Raw genomic sequence first — 19,813 nt, forward strand, 5'->3', positions numbered from 1 at the left:
GAAGACTGTACTTGGCTTTCTCTGATTTCAACCCTTGGCCTAAGGATCCTATGCAAGCCTTCCCATCATCTGGTAAGACTCAGCAGCCCTGTGTGAGCCAAAAATTCTCAACCCAAGGCAATCTGAATCAGCCTTAGTTGAACCCCTGGAAGGAAGGCCTAATGTGGATCAACAGACAGGGTCTTTTAACGTGTCGCCAAAGCCTTCCCATCCTCTCCCCAAAATGGCCACCACACTAGTCCAGGCACTTGTCCACACTGATCCTGGCTTGATGACTGCATCTGCCTCTTTGCTGACATCCCTGCCTCCAGTCTCTTCCTCTCCAGTCCACACTTCACCCTTCTGCCTGGCTTACTTTTCTAAGCTATTATGCACACATGTCCTGACCCCTCAATAAACCTCCACTGCTTGCCCTTCCTACTCTGCATGAAGCAGAAATTACCATTAACTTTAAGGCACTTGATCAGCTCTCTTCATCCTCTCTTCTCCCACATTATCTCTGCTCTCCCTCTTCACTTCTCTCACGATAATCTACTCACTGTGCTTCCCCTCATCTCTCCTGCTGCCCACCTCAATGTCTGCAACTCCCTCCTCCTTTCATTCATTCATTCAATCGTATTTATTGAGTGCTATGTGCAGAGTACTGTACTAAGCACTTGGGAAGTACAAGTTGGCAACATATAGAGACGGTCCCTACCCAACAGCGGGTCATCTCTGGCAGACCACTTCTCTCCCATCTTCAAAGCCCTCCAGGAAGCCTTCCCCAATTAATCTCTCATGTCTCCACTTCATATTTCCCCAACTGCCATTTCAGCCTTCCCATGTCACTTACACACTTAAGTACTCAGAACCCCCAAAGTTCCTGCTATGTACAATATGATACTCTCCCATCTGTAATTTAAGTGCCTGTCTCCCTCCACTCGACTGTAAGCTCCTTGTGGGAGCTGTGTCTTCTACCTCTATGGTACTTTCTCAGGCACTAAGTTAGAGTGCTCCGCACTTGACTGACTAGCTGAAGGGGAGCCAGGGAGCAGGCTGTGTAAGTGAGATGCATCTGTGGGACTCAGAGTTTCCACAGCCCAAGTACAAGCTCAAAAAAACAGTGGAAGGAGCAATAGAATGGAGGCAGTGGAACTCCAGTACACACCCACCCTAGCCTGAGCCTGGCCTATTTGAATAATCGTGGTATTTGTTAAGCATTTAATGTGGGCCAGACACTCTACTAAGCACTGGGGTGGATAAAAGCAAATCAGGTTGGAAACAGTGTCTGTCCCACAAGGGGCTCACAGTCTCAATCCCCATTTTACAGATGAGGTAACTGAGGCCTGAGAAGAGGAGTGACTTGCCCAAGGTCACACAGCAGACAAGAGGTGGAGCTAGAATTAGAACACACAACCTTCTGATTCCCAGGCCTGTGATGTATCCACTATGCCATGCTGCGGCGGGCGAGCGGGGCCTTCCTTCAGCCTAGACAGCTTGAGACTTTGCAGGACTCTACTGAACCACCCCCAGTTGGGCGCAAACACAGGACACCTCCCAAAGGGTACTCCCTTCATCAGGAAACCCTTACCCCACTCCCGCACCCAACCTTACCACACCAATGCCTTCAAAGGCGAAGATAGCTGTGCCAAAGAACAGAGGGTAAGTCTTCCAACTTGCCACGAGTGGTAGGGTGCTGGGATCTGGAATGCCCTGCAGGATAGAAAAACAGACATTCCCTCACTGTGAATCTCAGAACTGCTAGTGGCCAGGATAGCTTGGCCTTGGAGAATGGCTTTCAAAAATGGGAAAGACCTGATTTGGCACAGATGAAGGACAAGCCATTCCTGCCAGAGAAAAGACAATATGAGAGGCAGGTGAATCAATGGGGAGTATTTACAGCAGGTTTGCCCTGGAGGAGTAGGGAATGAGAGCTGGGATGCAGCAGGAAAAGAGAACAAAAAGAAAACAGCAGGCCAGTGATGCAGCCCAAGGGCAGGAGTTTCTGTTTTAAACGAGGTGAAGTGGAAAGCCACTGGAACTTTTTGAAGTGAATCCATGCCCTTTGGTGAAAAGATTATCATCTCATCAGTTGGAGGGCAACAGCAAGATGATGGGGTAAGAGAGAGAGCAAGAAGATGGGGGAGAAAGAGAGCAAGAAGATGGGGAGAGAGGGAGAAGATGGGAGAGAGGGACAGAGAGAGAGAGAGAAGGTATTTCTGGAATACAATACCCACCTTTATAATCAGTGCAAAGACAAGACGGAGCAATGCTTTTTGGGGTACTCAGATCACTTCTAAACAAATTTTCATGTACATGGTTTGGGAATGGCCTTGTACACACCTGGACGATGTACTGGTAGATCATGATCAAACTGCCCAGCATGCTAACATTCGCCAGCATGGAGAAGATGGAGAGGACTTTGAGATTGCGGATAAACACAAGCAGCACGAGGAAGGGCAGGAAGGCGAGCATGTAAAGCCGGGAGTCCATGGAGGGAGTCAGCACCACTGTCTCGTTGTTGTGGCAGTTGTTGGTGGTCCCGTTAGCAGCTTCCACCACCTGAACTCGGCAAAGGAGGGGGAAAAAACATTAGCCAAAAGGCACCACTAAAATCAAAAACGACTAAATCGTGTGGCCTTCATCTGCCTTCCCCTGCTCACACATGGGTGAATTTTATCATCAGGGGTTTCTTCTCTGCGTATGAAGGACAATAATAATAATGTCGTGACTCAGTGGAAAGAGCCCAGGCTTTGGAGTCGGTGGTCATGGGTTCAAATCCCAGCTCCGCCAATTGTCAGCTGTGTGACTTTGGGCAAGTCACTTCACTTCTCTGGGCCTCAGTTACCTCATCTGTAAAATGGGGATGAAGACTGTGAGCCCCCCGTGGGACAACTTGATCACCTTGTAACCTCCCCAGTGCTTAGAACAGTGCTTTGCACATAGTAAGCGCTTAATAAATGCCATTATTATTATGTCACATCACATGCATTTATTAAGTGCTTACTATGTGCCCAGCACTGCACTAAGCATTGGGGTAGATTCCAGATACTCAGGTTGGTCACAGTATCTGCCCCACATGGAGCACACAGTCTAAGAGGGAAGGAGAACAGATATTCAATCCCCTTTTTACAGATGAGGTACCTGAACTGAGACATAGAGACGTTAAGTGATTTGCCCAAAGTCACACAGCAGATGAGGAGCCAGGATTAGAACCCAGATCCTCTGATTCCCAGGCCTATGCTCTTTCCATTAGAGCACGCTGGTTTCCAAATATGTGATGCCCTTAAAACTGCTTAGTACAGTGCTCTGCACACAATAAGTGCTCAATAAATACGACAATGAGTGAATGCTGCAGGAAGGATGTAGATTAGAATCCCTTTATGACTAAGGCTGTGAGACAGACAATGAGTGGCTGAGGGAGGCTTGGAATCACTTTCTCTGAAGACCTTGAAGGGTATGGAGTCAGTTCTTGTGTCCATCAGGATCCAAGAAAGGACCTTGACTGGACATGACAAAGGACTTCACTGTCTGGCAAGGATTCCCACTAGAAAGCACTGAACCTCACAGAGGCAAGGCTACTGGCCAGAGAGACTCTCAAGAAGCCCAAAGCAATCCCATCCACCCTGCAGTCACCACGAAGGCCCTACCTGTTTGATATTATCCGCCAGGAACACAAAGTAGACGCAACAGAACCCCAGCTGGGTGACGATCAGAAAAAAGCCCACAACATGCCTAGAGGAGGAAACATCATTCACTTCAGAATCAGGGAGCGGGGGTGAGGAGAGACAACCATTGAATCCTATCCCTTGGTTTTCTGTGGGACATTTTCCCCAAGATGCTGATGAGACTGGACCCACATTTTCTCCTCCACCTTTTGGGAGGGAAGGGCTACTACTACTAATAATAATGGTATTTGTTAAGCACTTACCATGTGCCAAGCACTGTTCTAAGCACTGGAGTAGATACAAGGTAATCAGGTTGTCCCATATGGGGCTTACAGTCAATCCCCATTTTCCAGATGAGGTAACTGAGGCACAGAGAAGTGGCTTGCCCATGGTCACCAGCAGAGCTGGGATCAGAACCCATGTCCTCTGATTCCCAAGCTGTGCTCTTGCCACTAAGCCACATTGCTTCTCATGATAAACAGGTCACCGCAAGAAGAGATCAGTCAATATGGGGAGTCACATAACCAGGGGCTCCACCCTGAAATGTTCCCAATCAAAGGGGGCAGAAGAGTACCCCCAGGAGTGGATCTCTCCCCTCCCTAACAACTCTTTCCCCTGAGTTATTTTGGTGGTCAGAAGGTATGGCCAGAATGTCACTTAATCACTTCAGTTTCATGGAATTGCTGTGGTAAGCAGTGGTCAGTAACCTCAGCTATAAAATAGGGAAGGCTAATGAGGAAGGCTGGTAAACTCTGACCTCTTCTCCCCAATAGGGGCCCTGGGATTCCTTAGGCTCCAAAAGGATCCCGTGTACCCAGATAACAAGGCCACGGCCTGAAGTCCCATAGAGTAATAACGGAGATTAAAGACTCCTGATTGTGAAATGGAAGGGTAGAGGAGACTCTTATTTACTGCCCTTGGTTCAAGGCTTTTTCACAGAAGGTTGAGTCCCAGAAAGGACTACCTACTGAATCTCCCAAGCATTTAGTACAAGGCTCTGCCCAGAGAAAGTGTTCAACAAATCCCACTGATCGACTGATTGAAGGACATCTCTTCCACCTGCTACATTTTCCTTCAAGGAAGTTCTACCGCATGGAAATCCAACGTTCTCCAGCGGACTGAACAAGCAAGGCCTAGGTGCAAGTAGGGGTTCCACTTCCCAGGAAGCATCAATTAATACGAACTTGTGCGTCAGACTGAAGGCTTACAGGTCACCCCCGACAGGTGAACGGCACGGAATCAGGACAGGAACCAGTTACCTTCCCCACAGGGAATGAGTCCGCAGCCAAGAATTGGGGCTGGCTTCCAGCCCAAACATCACCGCATCCCCATAGTCCACAAAGGGCCGCTGCAGTCTGGGAGGGGAGAAGGGAAACAAAACCGGATTTGAGATTTGTTTAGTGCAAGAGCAAAGAGGAAGATGGGGACTTCTACCCTCCAAGTTAAGAAGCGGGAGGGGGCAAGAATGTGGTAGGAGCATAACACTGACAGGGCTTTGAGGGTAAAATGGGCACATTTGCTGTCTGGCCCTGGCTACTTCTACATATGCCTCCTAAAAATAATAATAGTTATTATTATGGTACTTATGAAGTGCTTACTATATGCCAAGAACTGTCCTAAGAGCTGGTGTAGATACAAGTTAATCAGGTTGGATGCAGTGCCTGTCCCACATTCATTCATTCATATTTATTGAGCGCTTACTGTGTGCAGAGCACTGTACTAAGCGCTTGGGAAGTGCAAGTCGGCAACATATAGAGACGGTCCCTACCCAACAACGGGCTCCCAGGCTACAAGGGGGAGACAGACAGCAAAACAAAACATGGAGACAGGTGTCAAAACTGTCAGAATAAATAGAATTATAGCTATATGCACATCATTAATAAAATAGAGTAGTAAATATGTATACGTAAAATAAATAGAGTAATAAATATGTACAAATATATACAAGTGCTGTGGAGAGGGAAAGGAGGTAAGGCGGGGGGGCGATGGGGAGGGGAAGAGGAGAGGAAAAAGGGGGCTCAGTCTGGGAAGGCCTCCTGGAGGCAGTGAGCTCTCAGTAGGGCTTTGAAGGGAGGGAGATAGCTAGTTTGGAGGATGTGTGGAGGGAGGGCATTCCAGGCCAGGGGTCGACGGCGGGACAGGCGAGAGCGAGGCACAGTGAAGAGGTTAGTGGCAGAGGAGCGGAGGGTGCGGGCTGGGCTGGAGAAGGAGAGAAGGGAGGTGAGGTAGGAGGGGGCGAGGTGATGGACAGCCTTGAAGCCAAGAGTGAGGAGTTTTTGCTTGATTCGTAGGTTGACAGGCAACCACTGGTGATTTTTGAGGAGGGGAGTGACATGCCCAGAGCATTTCTAGGGCTCACCCTCAATCTCCATTTTACAGATGAGGTCACTAAGGCCCAGAGAAGTTAAGTGACTTGCCCAAGGTCACACAGCAGACATGTAGCAGAGCAAGGATTAGATCTCAGATCCTTCTGACTTCCAGGTCCACGGTCTATCCACTAAGCATGCTGCTTCTCCTCATTAAATACTTCTCTCTTTCCTGGATTCACCATCTCCATTCTTCCTATTCCCGAACCTGCCAGGTAAGCGAGCCTCTCCAAAAACTGGATCGGTCCTCGTTTGGGGCAGGTGTCATCCCAGGGAACCACCCAGCTCATGAAAGCTTCTGTCTTGAGCTATGAGGGAAGCAGGAATTTAGCCATGATTATCATGATACCCACCCCTCCTTTCTGAATAACACTCTGGAGAAAAGCCAATCTATTCAGCCCCAAATCACTGGGATCGCACAGGACAGGAGTGCAGGGCAAAGAACAGCACATATTATCCTTCCTATTACTGATAATAATAAACACTTGCTAATCAGCAGTGTGCTAGGCATTGTACAGAACACGGCCTGAAGTGTGGTCTCAGCCCAGTGGCTTTAACAAAATTAGACTCCGAAACAAAGGATGGTAAAACATTCGGGGGGAAGGAATGTTCAGTGCCGCGCTCATTCCGATCATTTTCAGGGAGAGGAAGACATCTTCAGAAAGGTTCCAGGCGAGGGGAGGTGTTGAGGGGTGGGGAGGAAAAGGAGGTCAGAGGAGGGACTGAAAGAGGAGAGGATGTGACGGGGGAGAAGATCACATTCTGATCATTTTCAGGGAGAGGAAGACATCTTCAGAAAGGTTCCAGGCGAGGGGAGGTGTTGAGGGGTGGGGAGGAAAAGGAGGTCAGAGGAGGGACTGAAAGAGGAGAGGATGTGAGGGGAGAGAAGATCACATCTACAGAAGCCTGTTGCCAATGGGGAGGCCAATCTAACAGGGTTCCACGGGAATCAGAGTAGTAAACTGGAATAATAACAGTGATAAAAACATGGTTCTGTAAAGTGCTTATTATGTGCCAAGCTCTGTGATACAGACAAAATAATCAGGTTAGTCAGACACAGTTCCTGTTCCACATGAGGCTCAAAGCATAAGGGGGAGGAAGTCCAGGCATCTTCCACCCATTTTTACAGGTGACAAAACTGAGGCACAAAGAAGGTAAGTGACTGGCCCAAAGCAGCAGGCAAGTGGCAGAGCTGGGATCAGAACCCAGTTCCTCTCACTTCCTGACCGGTGCTCTTTCCTCTATTTCATGCTGCAGGATGAGGGCGGGAAGTTTCTTACCGGTGGCAGAAGTGATGAGCACATTTTACCAGGATGCCCATACAGTGCACGGCAACTATGCCCATGACCAGCAGACTGACAGGACCCATCTGGAGAAAGGAGAGTTGGAACAAAATGGAAAGAAGAACAGTTATGACTGAGGAGAGATAACACATGTCAGGTGTACTGGCTTTGGAACCTGACTGAAGAGAGATAACACAAGTCAGGTGTATTGGCTTTGGAACTTGACTGAACTAAATTACCAACTATGTTACATTTCCTCGGGGAATGTTTCCTGGAAAGCACAATTTAGGAATATCAACATTCGATAAATTCCAACATTTATGGGAGAAGACAGGACACGAGTCAATTCTAGTGCCCTCCCTAGCATGGCTAATCTCTTGGAGAAGAACACAGGCAGAAAGATCAATTCAGAGACTACGAAACTTTTGTTGCTGGAAGCTGGGGGAAAAATTGTGAGGTCCTGGAGGGGAGCTATGGACTGAGTGGTAGAAGAAAGCTATAAAAGGACTCATTTCTACAAAAATACCTCATCAGCAAGACTCAACACAAAATACCCTTCAGTAAGAGGCTTTTGGCCACAAAGGATCCCAGAGGAAATTAGGATGTTTCTGCATGGGGAGCTTCCAAATGGTGAACAAAGTTCCTCAATGTGAAAGTTATATATAGGCAAAGGCTTATAACGTGGAATGGGTAGGCTCATGGTGAGCAGGGAAATGTGTCTACCAAACCTGTTACATTGTACTCTCCCAAGAGCTTAGTAGTAGTGTTCTGCCCAAAGTAAACGCTCAGTAAATACCATTGATTGAGTGGGTGTGGGGTGGGGGTGGGACAACCTCTCCACTCCTGGAAAAAAAAACCTCAAGTATCCAGATTGTATTTAAAGAGAGGCCAGCCTGAATTACTGAATTTTCTAACTCCCTGGGTGTTAGAAGAGCAGCAGACTTAACGAGCATCTACTGCTCCATTAAAGGGTCCGACACAGATCTCAGGGGTGGTACAGGTTCAAATTCCCAATTGCAGCATTAAGAGGGGGGCTAGGCACATTCAATTTAGCACACCTGCCACTTCGAGAGAATCACTCTACAAATTCTAACACCAAGTTCTCCAAATCCACTCGGCTCTGCCAGAATACACGTTTTGGCTACATCAATCCATCGTATTTACTAAGCACTTACTGTGCACAGAACATTAGTGGATAGAGCATGGGCCTCGAGTCGGAAGGACCTGGGTCCCAGCTCTGCCACATATCTGCTGCATGACCTTGGGCAAGTCACTTCACTTATCTGGGCCTCAGTTACCTCATCTGGAAAATGGTGATTAAGACTGTGAGCTCCACATGGGACACAGACTGTGTCCAACCCAATTACCTTGTATCTCCCCCAGCGCTTAGTACAGTGCCTAGCACACAGTAGGCGCTGACCAAAAAATTATTATTATTACTACACACTTGAGATGGAGCAAGCAGCAGAAACAGGGGATGTTCTTCCAACAGCACACATCTACCTGGATACAGTGCACTGGGGTGGCAGAAGAAGCAACTGTGGGCATGTGAAACCCAGTGAGCAACATGATGCCAAGCCAAAAACAGGATTCCTTACTAGAAAGCAATACCCTTTAGGGGGGAAATGACTGCATGTCTTATCCATCTTTCATGTCCTACTGAACTTATCACCCAGTCATCATCTGCACACACTAAACACTCCGTGCAGAGCACCGTACTAACTGTACTAGGCAAACGGAAGAGTACAACAGAGTTGGTAGACACGTTCTCTGCCCACGATGAGTTCCAGACTGTTGGAATGGCAGCTTCCCCTCTGCAAACTCTTCCTCCCCAAACAAGAGAGACCAATCCCATCTGCCCAGAATGATGGGCTCTTACCAGTAAACCAGCATTCTTTACAGCCAGGGGCAGGCCCAGCAGCCCCGTGCCGATGTTGCCTTTCAGCAGGTGGATCAACGTCTGGAACCATCTGAAACAAGGAGGGGGAGAGAGGTGGAAGACTGTTAGTGTGGCAGAGAGAGGTGACAGATTTTACAGATGAAGCAACTGAAGCCCAAAGAAGTGAAGTGACTTGCCCAGGGTCACCCACCCTGGCCTCAGCAGAACAGCCCCACCTCCCTCCTCATTTGCTCAAAAGTGGGTTCTCTCAAAATGTGGCCCCCAGACAGAAGCCTACCTGATACTGCCTGAGCAGAGCTTTTCAGAAAACAAGTAACCCAAGCTACCCACTCCCTGAGATGGCACCGCACCTGGAGAAATAGCCACCGAACCGGATGTGGCTCTCTGGGGCTGCAGAGGCGGTAGGAAGCTAATCCAGACAGAGTGGGTTGCAGCTCCCCAGTGGGCAGTGCCTCTTGGAGAATAACAATGCTGGGCGCTGCTGCTGCTTCTCCTTCCTTCTCTCCGCCCACCCCCACCCCTTCCTCTGTAGCAACCCCGGCTCTCAGGGCTTCCACCAGACCAGCTGGCAGCCTGGATCTAGCCACCTGATAGAAGTTGGCCTCAAACTAGGGAGGACCAGAAGCCAAGTCAACAGCTGCCACAATACCACAACTGTGATTTCAGGACGGGGAGAGGGGAGGGCTCCTTCAACAAAAGGAACGGCAGCTGCCAATGGGGAAAGAGTCAGATTGGAATCCGGGATGGCAACTAAGGAGCTTACAGCTTCTGAGACAAACTGGTCTTGGACAACAGGAAGCAGGATTTAGGAAGGATGAGACTCAAGGGTCCACTCTGGGTGGTCTATGTCCTCTTACTAGGGAGATGCTAACTCCCATACCCAAAGGTGATAAAGGGGGAAAACGAAACTTCAACAGGCATATGTTATGGAGATCCACATCCAATTCAAAGGTGCTAAGCAGAAGCTTGACTCAAAGTGGCCTCTGAACTTTGGAGGACTCTCTTCCTAGATGCCATTTATAATATTGACCTAGCTGATGCCCACAAGGGAGAGGAAGCAGAAAGTGAGTGCACAAAAGCAAGTTGGGACTACAGTCAGGGCTATAGTGTGTGGGAGGGTCCCAGAAGCTGGCTCAGTTGAAGTGCCCAGACTAGCTAAACGTAGGCCAGGCCAGCTCCTGGCCCTAACACCACTGCTGCCCGAGGGAGGACTCTCTTCAATCAGTCAAGCATACTTATTGAACACTTACTTACTGCATACAGAGCCCTGCGCCAAGTGTTTGTTACAACATAACAGAGTTGGTAGACACATTCCCTGACCACAATGAGCTTACAGTCTAGAGGGGGAGACAGTCGTAAACATAAGTAAATTACAGATATGTACATTCCTCTTTAGTGAGACCCTTGTCTTGGGCTCGAGATCCAGTCAGCCTGAATAAAAAGTCCACCAGATGTCAAAGCAGCAGGTGAGTCAGATTTCTAAAGGCAGAAGTTCTTGACTCTGCCCCAAGCAGGAAATCTTAATCTCTTCATCTGTAAAATGGGGAGACGAGTACCAGCTGCTGCATGAAAAGGAGCTATGAAGCCCAAAGAGAGCACTGCCAAAACAAAAGGTGAAGAACCAGAGCCGCGGGGAGGAAAGAAACGGCTATTTGGCTACTTACGTTGTCCCGTCGGCTTCCCCAAAGCGCTGGTAGGAGCCCGGGGTGGAAAAGTTGCTGAGGCCGTCTGAGGGGCTCTCCGAGGGGCTGACCTCCGTCGAGCTGTAATCGTTGTAGTCCTCGTTCCGCAGCCTCCGGGTGGACATGACTGCTGGGGGCACAGGGAGTTGTTTAGTGTCGGCGCCAATGGCAGCCTTGCCCTGGAGCTCCAATCCCTCTTTGGGCGGCCCGTTCGGAGCGGACATGGCTGTGGGGCCTAGCAGGGGCTAGTGGAGTGAGACCCGGGTGCTGAATGCGAGGGCTCCCGGCCTGCGCTGGGGAGGATGGGGCAAAGAGCAGGTGAGCAGGGAGAGCTCACTCCCACTGCTGTGGCAGCAATAGCCTCTCCACCAGGACTTAAATAAGGCTCCACCCACCTCCCGGGGAGGACACCTACTTGCCTTGCCTAGAGGGATCCAATGGAGTTCTCCCACAGCTCGAACAATAGGGAGCCTGGTGTCCACAGCCTCATCAATCAATCAATCAATAGTATTTATTGAGTGCTTACTCTGCACAAAGCGCTGTTCTAAGCGCTTGGGAGAGTACAACAGAAGGAGCAGGTATACCGAGCTTACAGTCTAGAGGTGGGTGACAGACATGAATATGAATAGAGAAGACATTTACAATACAAATTTTAAAGCAATGTATGTAAGTGCTGTTGGGGTAGGGTGGCAATCAAAAGTCCAAAGGTCACATATCTTAGTGCATAGATGGATCAAAGCCTTTAGACAGATCCATCTTCTCTACTTGTGAGGCTCTTGCCTTTCCTTTCCACGCCTATCACGTCCTACATTCTCTGCAGTGGAGCAAGGCTGAAAGGAGGCACCCCTGGACTGAAAGTCAAGGCACCATACAAACTCTCTACCCAAAGGGTGGGAAGAGCTCCCTGTGGGCCTCTTTTTTTTTAATGTATTTGTTAAGCACTTACTGTGTGTCAAGCACTATTCTAAGCACTGGGGTAGACACAAGCCAGTTAAGTTGGACACAGTCCCTGTCCCGCATGGGGCTCACAGTTTAATTAGGAGGAAGAACAGGAGAGCTGATGTACAGAGAAGTTTAAGTGACTTGCCCAAGGTCACACAACAAGGAATTGGCAGAGCCGGAATCAGAACCCAGGTCTTGTGACTCCCAAGCCTGGGCTCTTTCCCCTAGGCCATGCTGCTTGGGAGCAGCAGGGAAAGGAACACAGGCCTGGGACTCAGAAGACCTGGGTGCTGATCCCGGCTCTATTGCTTGCTTGACAGTGCTTGGCACAAAGTAAGCTCTTTGTGCCAAAGTAAGCGCTTGACAAACACCATGATTATTACCACCAGCAAAGTGCTTGAGATCCCACGACCAAACAGCAATAGGAATCCCTAAGAAGAGACATGTTCTCCTAGATAATTCCACACACTGATCAGAATGATGAGGTGGAAGTCATAATGGCATGTTTGGAGCACCCACTGAGTGCAATGCACTGTACTAAGAGCTTGGAAAACATAAAAATGCCAGAGGCAAGTTCTCTGCCCAAGAGGAGCTTACCTTCCAAAGGGAAATGTATCTACCCACGGCAGATACAAGGTAATCAGGTTGGTTGTAGTTCCTGTCCCACATGGGACTCACAGTCTTCATCCCCATTTTACATGTGGGGTAACTGAGGCACAGAAAAGAAGTGACTTGCCCAAGGTCACACAGCAGACACATGGCAGAGTCGGGATTAGAAACCAGGTCCTCTGATTCCCAGGCCCATGCTCTTTCCACTGGGTCACACTGCTTCATTTTACCCAGGGCCAAAGGGGGTCAACACAGCCCTTCCTGGGGAGGTGCAGGTTCTGAGTGGAGGTTAAATGCCTCAACTGACCTAGGCAAGGTAAGTCAAGTCCACACACACCCCTGAAGTTAAGGAACCCTGGAAAAGAGTTTTGATGACATTCTAACCCCAAACCCCCCAAAAACAGCAAGTACCCAAGGAAGAGAACCTCCTCTCTGACTTCCTTGGGAAAGAAATAGAAGAGTTTAGGGAGTACAGAGAGCCGGGCTCAAGCTTAACTGGTTTTGGATCTTGTCCCTCAGGGGGTTTTCCCATTGTCCTCCACTTTCATGTGAGGAGAAAGCAACCTGCTGATCAGCTCCTTCAAGCATTCCACCGCTGGGAACTAGGCCCTCCCAAGACCTCTGAGAGAGAGCCCGGAGGACACAAAAAGTAAACCCATAAGACGGGGAGCCAACTGTTTTTTTGTTTTGTTTCAATGGCATTTGTCAAGGGCTTACTAAATAACAGGCACTGTATTAAGCGTGGGATAGCTACCAGCTAATCAGGTTGGACACAGTCCATTTCCCTTGTGGGGCTCACAGTCTTAATCCCCATTTTACAGATGAAGCAACTGAGGCACAGAGCAGGTAAGTGACTTGCCCAAAGTCACACAGCAGACAAGTGGCGGAGCCGGTTTTAACTCGGGTCATCTGATTCCCAGATTCTCTTTCCACTAGGTCATGCTGCTTCTCAACTGTTTTTTTTTAAAAAAAGTATTCGTTAAAAGCTTACTATATACCAGGAACTGCACTAAGCACTGGGCTAGATACAGCCTAATGAGTCCCTGCCCCAAATGGGGCTCAAAGTCTTAGTCCTCATTTTACAGATAAGATAGCTGAGGCACAGAGAAGTGAAGTGACTTACACAAGGTCACACAGGAGACATGTGGCATAGTCAAGATTTGAACCCGCGTTCTCCAACTCCCAGGCCTGGGCTCTTTCCACTAGGACACACTGGTCTGCTCAGCCCCTTCTGGCTACTGCAAGGGAGACCAATTTTCTCCACCACCTTGCCCTGGCCACAAAAGAGGGTCGCGGGCAGAGGGAAGCAGGATCCCCCAAAAGACTTCTATACTGGTTGGGCCTGGTTCTGGGGGCCAAAGACCCACCCGCATCTGGGCCATGCCCCCCACCCTTAAAAAGCCAGCCAGGATTGGAAGTTTCTCAGCACCTCTGCAGGCTCCAGTCTTGGGGACGGGGTCAACTACGCGGGCCATACTGGAGGATGGGAGCCTGGACACTCAAACGCACATGGCAGCACTCCCTAAAGGATAGTTCACACACCGCCTTCTAGCCCCAACTGGACCGGGACCAAACTCGGGTTGAGAAGTTCTTTTTTTAAAAAAAAATCCCATTTGTTAAGCACTTACTATGTTCCAGGCTGGGGTAGAAACTAGCTGATCTGGTTGGACACCGTCCATGTCCCACATGGGGTTCACGGTCTTAATCCCCACTTTTCAAATGTGGTAACTGAGGATCAGAGAAGTTAAGTGACTTGCCTAAGGTCACCTGCAGACAAGTGGCAGGGTGGAGATTAGAACCCAGGCCCTCTGAGTCCCAGGCCCAGGCTCTATCCACTAGGCAACCCTGCTTCGCTAGTCCTTGACTGTACAGGGCTCTCCGCGCTCTCACCCGCCTTGCCTGAATCATGTCTTTTAGACTGCGAGCCCACTGTTGGGTAGGGACTGTCTCTATATGTTGCCAATTTGTACTTCCCAAGCGCTTAGTACAGTGCTCTGCACATAGTAAGCGTTCAATAAATACGATTGATGATGTCTTCCATGCTCCCATCCCAGCAGGACAGCGGGGAGCGAATGCTTCCCTCCTAGAGAAGCAGCGTGGCTCAGTGGAAAGAGCAGGGGCTTGGGAGTCGGAGGTCATGGGTTCAAATCCCGGCTCTGCCGCTTGTCAGCCGTGTGACTTTGGGCAAGTCACTTCTCTGTGCCTCAGTTCCCTCATCTGTAAAATGGGGATGAAGACTGTGAGCCCCACGTGGGACAACTTAATCACCTTGTAGCCTCCCCAGCGCTTAGAACAGTGCTTTGCACATAGGAAGCGCTTAACAAATGCCATCGTCATTATTATTATTATTACCTTCCACAAGCGGTGCCAACAGCAAGAGTCGCACTGGCCACCCCCGTGGCCCACTCCACTCCTGCTGGAGCGGTCCCCTACATTGCCGGCGTCCTTTGTCCTCACTCTGCCCACCACACGCGGGCCAAAGTGCCGCACCCCGAGCCCAAGTCAGCCTCCACGTCTGCTGCTATAATTTTAAGCAACATCCGTCACATGTGGAAGTCTCAGCGATGTACCCATCCCTGTGGCTCAGTATCTACAGGAAGGCATGGTGGCACTAAATCAGCCAATCTCGTCGACGACCTCTCGCCCACATCCTGCTTCTGGCCTGGCACGCCCTCCCTCCTCACATCTAACAGACAATTACTCTCACCCCGTTCAAAGCCTTCCTGAAGGCCCATCTCCTCCAAGAGGCCTTCCCTGACTAAGCCCTCCTTTCCTCTTCTCCCACTGCCCCCTGCCTTGCCCTGACTTGCCCCCGTTATTCATCCCCCCTTCCAGGCCCACAGCACTTATGTACATTGAGAAGCAGCGTGGCTTAGTGGAAAGAGCCCGGGCTTGGGAGTCAGAGGTTGTGAATTCTAATCCCAGCTCTGCCACTTGTCTGCTGTGTGACCTTGGGCAAGTCACTTCACTTCTCTGGGCCTCAGTGACCTCATCTGGAAAATGGGGAGTAACACTGTGAGCCCCACGTGGGACAACCTGATCACCTTGTATCTAACCCAGCACTTAGAACAGTGCTTGGTACATTGTAAGTGCTTAACAAATACCATCATTATTATTATTATTATTATATCTGTAATTTTTGGCTCCCCCTCTGGACTGCAAGATCATTGTGGGCAGGGAATGTGTCTATTTATTGTTATATTGTAATAATAATAATAACGATAGCATTTATTTTTAAGCACTGGGGAGGTTACATGGTGATCAGGTTGTCCCACGAAGGGCTCAGTCTTAACCCCCATTTTACAGATGAGGGAACTGAGGCCCAGAGAAGTGAAGTGACTTGCCCAAAGTCACACAGCTGGCAATTGGCAGAGCCGGGATTTGAACCCATGACCTCTGACTCCAAAGCCTGGGCTCTTTTCCACTGAGCCATGCTACTGTGCTCTGCACACAGTAAGAACTCAGTATGACTCACTGCCTGAACCAGTGGTATTTGTTGGGTGCTTCCTCTGCATAAAGCAATTGCACTACGTGCTTGGAAGAATACAAAAGAGGCAGTACTGAAGACATTTTTCTCCTCTGGTTTCTGCTCTTCTAAGCAATGCTACCTGCAGGAGATGAGCAGTAGTACTGTAACAGAATAGTAATAGTATATTAATAGTAATTATTTATACTAATGTCTGTCTCTGCCCTGCTGGACTGTAAACTCATTATGGGCAGGGAATGTGTCTGTTTCTTGTTGTAATAATAATAATAATAATAATAATAATAAATGGTATTTTTAAGTGCTTACTATTTGCCAAGCACTGTTCTAAGCGCTGGGGTCGATACAAGGTAATCATATTATCCCACATGGAGTTCACAGTCTTAATCCCCATTTTACAGATAAGGGAACTGAGGCACAGAGAAGGTATGTGACTTCCCCAAGGTCACACAGCAGACAAGTGGCAAAGCCGGGATTAGAACCCATGACCTCTGACTCCCAAGCCCAGGCTCTCCCCCTTTTAGACTGTGAGCCCACTGTTGGGTAGGGACTGTCTCTATATGTTGCCAATTTGTACTTCCCAAGTGCTTAGTACATTGCTCTGCACATAGTAAGCACTCAATAAATACGATTGATGATGATGATTGAGCCACGCTGCTTCTGATGAACACTCCCACACTCTTGGTCCAATGCTCTACACACAGTAAATGCTCAATAAATATAATTGAATGAATACTTGGGAAGCAGCGTTGCCTCGTGGAAAGAGCATGGGCCTGGTAATCAGAAGGATATGGGTTCTAATTCTGGTTCTGCCACCTGTCTGCTGTGTGACCTTGGCCAGGACATATCACTTCTCTGTGCCTCAGTAAAATGGAGATTAAGACTGTGAGCTCCCTACGGGACATGATCTGCCTCCAAATTAATCAGATTTTATCTACACCAGCACTTAGAAGAGTGCCTGGCACCTAGTAAGTGCTTAACAAATACCATTAAAAAAAAAAAGACTTGGTTTCTAATCCCAGCTCTGCCACTTGTCTGCTGTATGACCTTGGGCAATCACTTGACTTCTCTGTGCCTCAGTTACCTCATCTGTAAAATGAGGATTAAGGCTGTGAGCCCAATGTAGGACAGGGACTGTGTCTAACCCAATTACTTGTACCTATTCCAGCGCTTAGTACAGTGGCTGGTGCACAGTAAGAGCTTAAATACCCCACTTTTATTAGGATAGGACATTAAGACATAACTAGCTCCCAGGCTAAAATCTCAAGAGATTCTACGTAACCTAGAAGGGGAGAAGCAGTGCAGCCTAATGGAAAGAGCGTGGGCCTAGGAGTCGGAGGACCTGGGTTCTAATCCTGGCTGAACCACGTGTCTGCTCTGTGACCTTGGGCAAGTCAACCCTCTCTGTACCTCAGCTACCCTATATGATAATAATAATGATGGCGTTTATTAAGCACTTACTATGTGCAAAGCACCGTTCTAAGCGCTGGGGAGGTTACAAGGCGATCATGTTGTCCCACGGGGGGCTCACAGTCTTAATCCCCATTTTACAGATGAGGTAACTGAGGCCCAGAGAAGTTAAGTGACTTGCCCAAAGTCACACAGCTGACAATTGGCGGAGCCGGGATTTGAACCCATGACCTCTGACTCCAAAGCCCGTGCTCTTTCCACTGCTTCTCATGAGAAAAGGGGATTAAGACTGTGAGTCCCATGTGGGACATAGATTATGTCAAACCTGAGTGGCTTGTATCCAACCTAACGCTCAGTACAATTCCTGAGTATTCACCCTAGCGCTCAGTACAGTGCCCGGAACATAATATGCACTTAACAAATACCATAAAAAAAAAAAATTGGGAGAGGTTACAGCACCTGGTCTCACTTCCAGTTGGATCAAAACGACATTTCTCCCCAAAGAAATCAATCCTGGATTCGCCCAGCCCAGAGGAGGGCTGCATTTGCACTGCTGTAAGTGCAGTCCATTAAAAGCAACTAGGTAGATGCTTGCGATTCTTATGTATTTGCATAGGCTGGGCTCTGGTGCAAGAGATGGCCTCAATTATGCCCGGAGCAGTTTATATCCCGCATAAGGGTCTCCTTGGACAAGATCAAGGAGACAAGCCGCACAGGAGGCATTGCTGCGGAAGCTTCTTCACAGAGAAATCTGGGTCTGCAGCCTTGCTTAAAGGTCATGAGTTTTGGTTCAACTGCAGTTACGGTCAATGGTCAAGAACAGGGAGGATGGTAGTTATGTCAACTCTACTGTTACATTTTACCCTCCCACGCACTTAGCACAGTGTTCTGCAAACAGTAAGCACTCGATAAATATGACACTGTAAACTTGCTATGGGCAGGGAACGTACCTGCTAATTCTGTTATAGTGAACTCTCCCCTGCTTTTAGTACAGTGCTCTGCACATAGTAAGCACGATTGATTGATGATACAATGATGGGAAGGTTAGGAGGATAGGATTTGGGAGGGAAGATGGGGAGTTCAATTTTGGACAGGTTGAGTTTGAGGTGCCAGGAAGAGGATATCCACGTAGAGGTGACTTTGACCGGTGCCAAGACACCTGCGGGAAAGAAAAGGCCTGTTCAAGACTGCTGTGGCCGGGATATCCGTCCCCTTGCCGGGCGCATGATACTCTGCTCCCTAAATGAGGTGGACCTAGAAGACGCCTCTGGGTCTGTCAGTCTTGTTTCCGGAGAAGTGGCATAGCCTAGTGGAAAAAGCATGGGCTCAGAAGTCAGGGGACTTGGGTTCTAATTCCGGTTCTACCACTTAATAACAATAATGGCATTTATTAAGTGCTTACTATGTGCAAAGCGCTGGGGAGGTTAACTGAGGCACAGTGAAGTGACTTGCCCAAAGTCACACAGCTGACAACTGGCGGAGCCGAGATTTGAACCCATGATCTCTGACTCCAAAGTCCGTGCTCTTTCCACTAAGCCACGCTATTATTAAGTGCTAAAAGCACCTCCTTGAAAAGTTCCACCAGCATCACTTATGGGCCAGACTCAGTAGCGAATGACAAGACAGAATTACCAACAATGAAGTCTCGGGACATTGACTCCATTATCGAAGCTCTGCTCATCTTAATACAGCTACACTGAGTGGGACGTGTGAGGAGAATTAGGGGAAGCCGGATACTGAATGGCTGCTGCAGAGAAAGGAAACTGGGGAACCGAAAGCAGGGAGGGTAGAGGAAGCATCTTAAGGGCGTGGGAAAACAAAGCTTCGGATGGTGTTGGGACCCAGCTGAAAACTGGGAGTCAGCTGCAGTGGACAGACCTGCATTTCACATTGCCATCAAGGAGACGGTGGCTCTCTGAGCAGAAGCTCCACAAAAGAATCAAAAGAGAAAAAAGCACTGTGCGCTAAAAATATTAAGTAGAACCATCACCCACAGGGATGACGTTTTTGTGTAACCACCCTCATCTGCACAGCACTTATGAACGTATCCATAATTTCTTTTAACATCTGTCTCCCCCTCTAAACTGTAACCTTGTAAGCAGGGATGTGACTACCAATTCTGTTGTATTGTACTCTTCCACGCTCTTAGTACAGTGTTCTGCATTCAGTAAGTGCTCAATCAATTTCACTGATGGACTGATTGATGATCCAAGTGGCTAGGACTGTGGATCCCATGTCGGCCTTTTCAGTCATATAGGCATAGATGAACTTCACCATCAGTGAAACCTTCCTCAACCTATGGTATTTGAGCACTTTCCACTGTACTAAGTGCTTGGGGGAGTACAACAGAGTTGCTAGACTCAATCCCTACCCAGAAGGAGCTTACAGTCTGCAAGAGGGGACAGACATTAAAATAGATGAGTGGTAGGGGAAATCAATACAAAAGATACGATTGCATACGTGCCTGGTGTCGACTAGAGAGCATGATCG

At 48.6% G+C, this 19,813-nt stretch overlaps 1 protein-coding gene across 3 annotated transcripts in view; it reads right to left on the bottom strand.

The window, feature by feature from the left end:
* LOC119950146 (proton-coupled amino acid transporter 1-like) overlaps positions 1-19,813 on the bottom strand; it is a 51,365-nt gene that overhangs the window by 17,780 nt on the left and 13,772 nt on the right. For 2 of the 3 annotated variants that reach the window (XM_038772189.1, XM_038772187.1), the window contains exons 2-8: positions 10,861-11,005; positions 9,176-9,266; positions 7,294-7,382; positions 4,907-5,002; positions 3,630-3,714; positions 2,323-2,541; positions 1,594-1,692 (exon numbers count right to left, since the gene is read on the bottom strand). In XM_038772189.1, the coding sequence (XP_038628117.1) occupies positions 1,594-1,692; positions 2,323-2,541; positions 3,630-3,714; positions 4,907-5,002; positions 7,294-7,382; positions 9,176-9,266; positions 10,861-11,003 (822 nt within the window). In that variant the 5' untranslated portion in view covers positions 11,004-11,005. Of the gene's footprint in view, positions 1-1,593; positions 1,693-2,322; positions 2,542-3,629; positions 3,715-4,906; positions 5,003-7,293; positions 7,383-9,175; positions 9,267-10,860; positions 11,009-19,813 lie in introns of all 3 variants that reach the window. The other variant, XM_038772186.1, reaches the window with a different exon arrangement.

Source organism: Tachyglossus aculeatus, chromosome X1 (genome assembly GCF_015852505.1).
Source record: "Tachyglossus aculeatus isolate mTacAcu1 chromosome X1, mTacAcu1.pri, whole genome shotgun sequence".
Classification (NCBI taxonomy): Eukaryota; Metazoa; Chordata; class Mammalia; order Monotremata; family Tachyglossidae; genus Tachyglossus; species Tachyglossus aculeatus.